Source organism: Triticum dicoccoides, chromosome 1B, assembly GCF_002162155.2.
Source record: "Triticum dicoccoides isolate Atlit2015 ecotype Zavitan chromosome 1B, WEW_v2.0, whole genome shotgun sequence".
Classification (NCBI taxonomy): Eukaryota; Viridiplantae; Streptophyta; class Magnoliopsida; order Poales; family Poaceae; genus Triticum; species Triticum dicoccoides.
The window spans coordinates 71927965-71935986 of NC_041381.1; the positions used below are offsets into that span (position 1 = coordinate 71927965).

The following is an 8022-nucleotide window of genomic DNA, read 5'->3' on the forward strand; positions in this document are numbered from 1 at the left end:
TGCATATGGTGGCTGTCAAAAACATGTGCCCTTTCACGTGACGGATTCCCTCTCCAAACTTTTGGCCGACCGATGACTCGATCGACGCCGACAGCTGCCGTCGGGTATATCTCACCATCCCCGACAGAGAAGCTTTTACCTGACAAAATCACTGCAGCGTCCCGTCGGATTTAACAGCAGACGAGGTCATGTGTCACTCCATGCTACTGTCTTCAAACAGTTCTGGATTTTTGCTGGAGAAAATTGCACAGGAAACTGTCATAGTCCAACTGTTCTACAGTTCTAGTGCTTCTGAAGTATCTGCTTTTGTTCCATGCTATTTTTATTGATGTAACCATTCATACTTTTTTGGAAACCATCCATTTCAGAGAGATATTTTTCCATTGGAAATCAACATTTTTAGTAATTGACATTTCTAGGCATACTTTGTAGAAAGTCTACAGAATTTAGGAGTCATGCATGATTACTTCTTTTCAATATCATGAAGTCCATAATTATTCAAGATGTTATCTCAAGTATTTATATTCTTGCACCAGATGCTTTGGCATCTGTTAGAGCCAAATCTTGTACCAGCGCAAGAACAAAGAACAGTACAATTCAGCAGTGGTAGTTGGCTGTAGAGCAAAAACAAGGGCCAACTGACATCCAAGAAAAGGGGCTGGAATAATTCCCAAAGTAAAGGTTCCTCTTATCTTATGGTATCGGTACTGCTGAATTTCAGTGACAAGTTTGTCTACAACAATGGTATAAATCCATCTCAGATGGTGAGATGAGCTGACGTTAGTATCTGACATCAAGAATTATGGGACCAATGCTGCAGAGAGCGCATAAAAGAAGTGACATTTCACTTTGGGCAGCATGGGAAATACAGTCATGAATCCAATCCACTACCTGAAACCGCCCCGGCGCAAGACCGAAAACGCTGAAACGCCGGAGGGGCAAAAAGATACTGGCTTCCCAGAAAATTTACAGTATGGCTTCTTTTTCAGCGGGGGTGGTGGTGGTGTTGGTTGCTTGACGATGATGATGGCGCCATCGGGTCGAACCGGAATGAGGCCGATGGGGCGCCGGGGGCAGCTGCCGCGGCGGTTTTGGAGAATCCTGATGATGCTGCAGCGGACGATGACGACGAGAAGAGTGGCATGGGTTGTGTTGGAGGAGGGTGGCTCACCCTCCATGCCCAGGTTGGAACACCCCCTGTGGCCACCTCTGGCCTCCTGCTATGATCTCTGGCTGCATCCTGCATATATAAATGAAGAATAATTTAGCATGCTCATGTAGGATAAACTCAAGAAAATTGGCAGAAATTGGATTGTTCTTTGTTTCTTTTGTAGAATTGGTCTAATTCCTACCGCTTTGATCGACATAAAGGTGAGGTAGATATGTCCAGCTGAACTTGCTTTCCAGGAAAAATAAAATAAGAAAATGACACATGTGAAGATACTCTTGAAGTTTAGTAGTTGAGGAATCTGAGAGGATAATTTAAGAAAAGGAATGGCAAACCAATTTTGGGTTTTCAAACCAAATGGCAAACTGCGTACTAATCCTATTACTATAAGGTGCCGACTTGCTAGCTTTCTTTTGCTTCCAAGTAAAGCTGTGAGCCGTACTCATACTATTAAAATAGTATTGGTACGATCCAGATCTCTTTTCTCGCTATAAATAAATAAAACCTCTGAATAGTGGTCATACCATACAAAATAGAACACCAAAACGTTCTTAGCCACATGAAGGAATATTGACCAAATTATTGGAGTGGGCTAAATCTAAATCGTCAACTCTCTAGGATGTTCCTTTAGGAGGAAAAAAATCAGCATATTTATACTATACATATCCTACGACTCTGAACTCAATTAGACAGTTTGTGAGGACTCAAGATCCTGCATATGAAAATTGTGCTAGGAATTAATGACTCTGAACTCGACATGGAACGGGTGGACTATGAAAATCAGGCCAACTTGAGCTATAACTGCAGCCACACAGGAAAATGCTTAAGTGACGCTAAGTACAACAGTAACAGCTGCAAGGGCACTATCAGTCTGCATCAGTCAGTCCTGATTGCAAAACAGAGTGGCGTCGACATGCTCAATATGTACGGTCCGATCCATATCGGGCGTCATCAGAGCCACCTTGAAAATTTTAGGTGAAAGGAGCTTTAAAATTTAGTATCACCTCACCTCATTATTTAAAAAGATGGGATATGATTGGCCATGCCAGATTGGTGGATGCTCGGTCAGAAGGGGGTATCGATGAGGGATTGCGACCATCTCAGGGGGCGCATCGACCTGCATAACACGCAAACGATATTTTCCAGTTGAATGTCAACTAATAATCTTCTCAATCTATTTAATTTCTGAATGAAAAATAGATAGATAACCATAGTCAGGCAGGAAAAGTAAGCATGTTACTGTGTGGTGAATATAATTTGGGCGGTGGGTCAGGCGACGGTGAAATTTAATTTAGACATTAGCTGTAGAAGTTCCTATGAAGTAAACTAGGAAAAAGACTTTGCTACGATAGGGCATCATACTGCAGTCACTAGCATGGTGATAGTGAAACTCAATTATTAATCACATAGTGGATCAGGTAGCCATACAAATCCAGCAGTGAAATTGGACTGGTTGCCAAATCTTTTAAAGAAAGCATTTGTACTTGCCTTTGGTCTCTTTAGTTCAGAGCCTTCATATGATCCATGGTGGAGTTGCAGGCCAAGGCTGCTCTTATCCCTTTTGGGACTTTGTGAAGTTGGTTGAGATATGCTCAAGTTGAGGTCGACATCTGCGCCTGCCAATCGTCATAATCAAATTCAAGTTCATCAGCTAATCTCCAACGCAGAATTTTTGCCAAATCACAGATGCAAACATGAAAAATAAATTCAATCAAAATTCTCATCATGTTGTTACCTTCAGCAGCAACCTCACTGAGCAGCTCCGCATCATAGGTGCTCGGCTCGAAGTTCGTCACGGCCTCCCTACCGTTGCATTTGATCGCCGCCTTGTCGTAAGCCCTGATTTTTCCGGACAAGAAAAAGAAGAAGAGAAACAAAGACAAGAGATTCGAGTCGGTACTTCGGTTGATGGAGAAAAAAGAAACAACTTTTTTATTGTGCATCAATGGGCAGAATCCAAGCTCAGGAACCTTGCAGCCTCTACTTCATTGTCGAATAGCCCAAGATATATGTACCTGCACCCAAGCATGTCGTTTGAGGAACTCCCTATCCACTGCCTACTACTATTTCATTTTATTTTTCCTGATCTATGCATCTTAGTATTTTCAACCTATGAACTACTGCTTAAAAATACATTCCTAATGGATCATGGGATCTTGTTTGATCTGATCATGACTCTCTCTTACGAGATTCAGATTCAGATCAGATAGGCAGCAGCACAATCACATCCAGAGATGCATATGTTAACTTCACAAGTGCATTCAGTGCAACATGCCATGAAATAAGAAATGAAAAATCGGTTCAAAATGGAAAGGGGAATTTGTTCTTACTTCTTGCCGAGGAACTGGCCCATGCGCGCCTCCCACCGGCCGCACTTGTGCAGGGTGACGCCTCTGTACTTGGAGCTGCCCCGCGAGAAGCCGGTGCTCTGCCGCCGCAGCACGTGCACGAACTCCTCCTTGGACAGGCCCTTCATCTGATCCAGATCATCCACCAAACAACACACAGTCAGAATTTCTTCAGTTCATCAGTTTCAACAACAGTACTAATGCACTCTGCATCTGAACTATTTGGTTGGATGAGGAACACTGGTTGGTGGCTTTGCCGATCACCTGCTTCATGTCGTCCTCGTAGTCGCTGAGGTTGAAGTTTATGTCGGCGTCGACGCCACGGAACTTGATCGCCGCTCGATCGTACGCCCTGCGGAACATCCCAAGGTCAATTTGGCACGGTGAAATGACATGACTTGAGGGTTTCAGTACAGGTAGTTCAGGTGATGATCACATCACAATTATGTACTCCTGCTTAATTAAATTTGTACCTTGCAGCAGCATGTGCAGTGTCAAATCCACCCAAGTACACCTGCTTGCCGCAATCCCTGCATTTAGCGATGAACAGGAGCAAGAAAATTTGTAAGAACTGAAACAATCAGTTGGTGATATTTGAGGAAAAAAATTGGGTTTCTTTTTGGGGGTGGTTGGAGGGATTTGTGTACGGACCAGATATGGGATTCCCAGCGGCCGGTGCGGCGGTAGAAGGTCACGCCGCGGTACTGCGAGCTGCGGGAGCGCGGGCCGCGGCGGCTCTTCTTGGCCACCGGCGGCTGGGCCGCCGGCGGCGGCGGGGGCTGCGCGTGCACCTGCAGCTGCTGCTGCTGCATCTGCAGGATCCTCATGTCCGGAGGCGGCGCCGCGGGGCGGAAGAAGCCGAGCTCGGCCCAATGCTGCGGCACGGACATCGGCGGCGGACCGCCGGCGGTGGCCGCGGCGGGGAACAGCTCTTGGGTGACGAGTTGTTGCGGCTGCAGCAGGTGCTGGTGGTAGTGCCGCGGCGGCGGAGGTAGAGGCGAGGGAGTGGCCTCCTCCTCGTCGTCGTCGGCGCCGACGTCGTTCTCGCCCTCGGCGGACGCCGAGCTCCTCAGGATGCTGAACTCGAGCACCGCCCGCGGCGCCGGCGCCGGCTGGCGCGTCGAGCTGGAGGCCTCCTCGGCCGGCGCGGCGCCCCCGCCGCAGGACGCCTCCGCGTTCAGCACCGACGACTCCGACGTCCCGGAGTCGCTCCGCGCCACCGCCGCCGGCTTCTCCTCCACGTTCAGATCCAGCTCCATCGCCGAGATCACTTCTCTCCAACTTCCAATCAATCAACGAGAACACCTATAGATGTATCAAACTCAAACAATCTCAATCACGAGTCGCTGGCTCGATCGATCGCTTGCTCTGCTACTTTTTCAGGAAGAAGAACCAGAGGAGGTACAGGTAGAAGCAGGTTAGTGCCGACGCGTTTTTGCGGTACATTTATCCGCCGCCGACGCCTCAGTCCCAATCTTCGATGGGCATCCTACACGCCGCCGGAGATGGCAAGACGATCCTATTCCTACGGCCGCTATCTAACCTCACGATTCAAGAAGAACACTTTTACATCGACGGCCAATCCGGCCGACGGTGTCAGAAACGTGGAAACTTTTGGAGTAAAGGATATATGCAACAAAAGCTTGGCTAGCTCCGGCGAGCGGCGGTGGGAAACGGCCGGAGACGGGGACGAAAGGGCGGAGTAGAGAGGGTGTGTGGAGAGGGTGGAAAAAGAGGCCCGTATATATAGAAAGCAGGGTCGCCGGAAGTAGCCGGTGGCAGCCGGTTATCCTTAAAACCATTCCGCATTTGGGCGTCCTTTTTTTCTTCCTTTTGTTATCTCAAGTCGCCTAGCTTTATTTGGTATTTTTGTTGGGGGCAAATTATAAGGAGCAAACAAAAGAAAGTCAATTATTTCAAACTATCTACTGCTTCAGTAAAAATTATAGTATACATAAACTATGTAATTTCGATGATGTTTTCAAGAATTTTGAGGACAGGTGGTTGTTTTTTTACTGATAGATCACCACCACATTTTTATGGTTCTATTGAACACTCCTAGGATTTTGCTTGAGAAAATAATAATAAAATAATTATTAGATGAAAAGAATACAGAGGCATTCCCTGCGGATACTCGTGCATTGCGACGCTGGCTAGCGACGAGGTTTTTTTGGTTGTCTGCGCAATTCGCCTTTTGTTTACTTTTCACCGGGTCTTTAGGGCTATAATCGTAACGGACAATCTTTCCAGCTCATCTGCTTATCGTGTTTGGCGAGCCAAAACCCGTCTACGTTCTTATCCACAATTAGATGGAAGAACATTAAGAGGCGAATTGAGTAGGCGATGGGTGGATAACGAGCTAGCTTAGATAGATTTATTCGAACCCAATTAAGCTCCTATTTTCGTAAATAAAATAAGAGACAATTGTCGCTATGGCCTTTAGAAAGCATGAACCCACTTAACCTAAGGCTATAATCGTAACGGACCAATCTTTCCAGCTCATCAGCTTGTCGTTTTTGGCTAGCCAAAACCCGTCTATGTTCTTATCCTCACTTAGAAGATGGAAGAACATTAAGAGGTGAATTAAGTAGACGATGAGTGGATAACGAGCTAGCTCAGATCAATTTATTCAAACTCAATTAAGATTTCACGTTCTTAAAAATAAAAGAGACATATACCGATAAGGCCTTTAGAAAGCCCGACCCACTAAACCAAAGGCTAGAATTGTAATGGATCAATCTTTGCAGCTCATTAGCTTAGCGTGCTTGGCGAGCCAAAGCCAATCTAGTTTTTATCCATCTTTTGAAGATGGAAGAACATTAAGAGGCGCATTAAGTAGATGATGGGTGGATAACGCCCTAGCTCGGCCCTATTTATCCGAAATCAATTAAGCTTTCATTTTCTTAAAAATAGAAAAGACATTTACCTATCAGACCTTTAGAAAGGCTGGCCCTGCTAAACCTAAGGCTATAATCATAAGGGTCAATCCTTCTAGCTCACTAGCTTTGTGTGCTTGGCGATCCAACGGATCGGTCGATTTATTCGAACCCAATTAAGCTATCATGTTCTTGAAAATAGTATTAACATTTGCTGATGTGGCCTTTAGAAAGCCCAACCCCACGAAATCTAAGGCCATAATCTTAACCGGCCAATCTTTCCAGCTCACTAGTTTATCGTTTTTAGCAAGCCAAAGCTAGTCTACATTTTTTGTTGCGATAAAACTTTCAATCTATTCATCAATTGTTATGACAGTACAAAGAACACTAGAAATAATAAAAATTACATCCAGGTCAATTGATCACCAAGCAACAACTACAAGCACTGGAGCGAGCCGAAGGCGTGCCGCCGTCATCACCCCTCCTTCACAAGAGCCGAGCAAAACTCATTGTAGTAGATAGTGGAGATCAGTCGTCGTGCTAAGACCCCATAAAACCAGCGCACCAGAACATCACCAGCCGCCGATGAAGAGAAGTGTAAATCAGAAGAATCCAACCTGTAGACATACGAACATAGACGCACCATGACTGAATCCATGAAGATCCACCAAAGACCATGGAGCTAGTCTATGTTCTTATCAACATTCGAAAGATGAAAGAACATTAAGGGCCAAATTAAGCAGAAGATTTGTGGATAACGAGCTAGCTCGGCTTGAGTTATTCAAACCCAACTAAGCATCTTTGTCCTTGAAAATAGAAGAGACATTTGCACATTAGGAAACCCGACCCCACTAAACCCGAGCCGGAGCCTAACATAGGCCCAGATAAATAAACATCACAATCTCTATTTATAATATTATTTTAATTGTTGTAATTCTTTTTGTGGTAAATAAATATTGTACTCACTTCCGATCCAAAGAAAGTAACGTAGTTTTGAATTAAGGTAATGGAGTATTATATAAACATTTCCTCAAAATCCTATTTTTTGCTGATCTGGGCCATTTTTTGAGCTTTCAGATCGGGCCGCAATAGAGAGCCCGAGCCCAGCCCAATCGTCGGGCTTCGGGTTAGGGCCACTAAGCAGGGCTTCTCATGCCCAAGTTTATATCAAACCATGCAAGTTCAGGAAGGAAAGATGCAGATGAATAATTATGTATAATTAACATGATGCAAAGGTAATTGTGCACTGAGCTAAGTTACACACTGTCAAGGGCTGTCCAACCCTAATGTCCCAAGAGGATCGACAGGGACATGCACACATGCTGTGTGAATATTGGGAACCACGGGGGAGGAGCGTAGTTTCTCATAAATCTGAGAAAATTAATCATATGGGGCGACGTGGAGCTCTAGTAGCTACGCAGATTCTAACATTTTGTATTTGATCTGAGTTGGCCGGGTACACACCTGCATAAATTATTTGAGTGTGTGTTCCCTTTTACTAATGGACCACGAGGAGCACACTGGTTGAATGTGTACACCTCACCGGCGGACCACGTGTGCCACTTGATGCATCTTGGACAGCTCATCGCCCCCATGATTCGATCGTATCGATCCATCCCACGTAGTACTC

The 8022-nt window shown here is 45.4% G+C and overlaps 1 protein-coding gene across 2 annotated transcripts; it reads right to left on the reverse strand.

Annotated features, from left to right (window-relative positions):
- Positions 1-664: 664 nt before the first annotated feature.
- On the reverse strand, positions 665-5244 carry LOC119320163 (APETALA2-like protein 1). Of its 2 annotated transcripts, XM_037594275.1 has the most exons (10): positions 4922-5244; positions 4168-4821; positions 3990-4046; positions 3781-3868; positions 3499-3644; positions 3139-3183; positions 2904-3007; positions 2657-2784; positions 2178-2285; positions 665-1240 (listed from the first exon to the last, which is right to left on the reverse strand). In XM_037594275.1, exons 2-10 carry the CDS (start codon positions 4773-4775, stop codon positions 986-988), a joined length of 1539 nt encoding a protein of 512 aa, XP_037450172.1. In that variant the 5' UTR covers positions 4776-4821; positions 4922-5244; the 3' UTR covers positions 665-985. The 2 variants fall into 2 exon arrangements, with proteins under 2 accessions (XP_037450172.1, XP_037450178.1); XM_037594281.1 differs by lacking the exon at positions 3139-3183 and having other exon boundaries at positions 4168-5244.
- Between the last annotated feature and the right edge of the window lie 2778 nt (positions 5245-8022).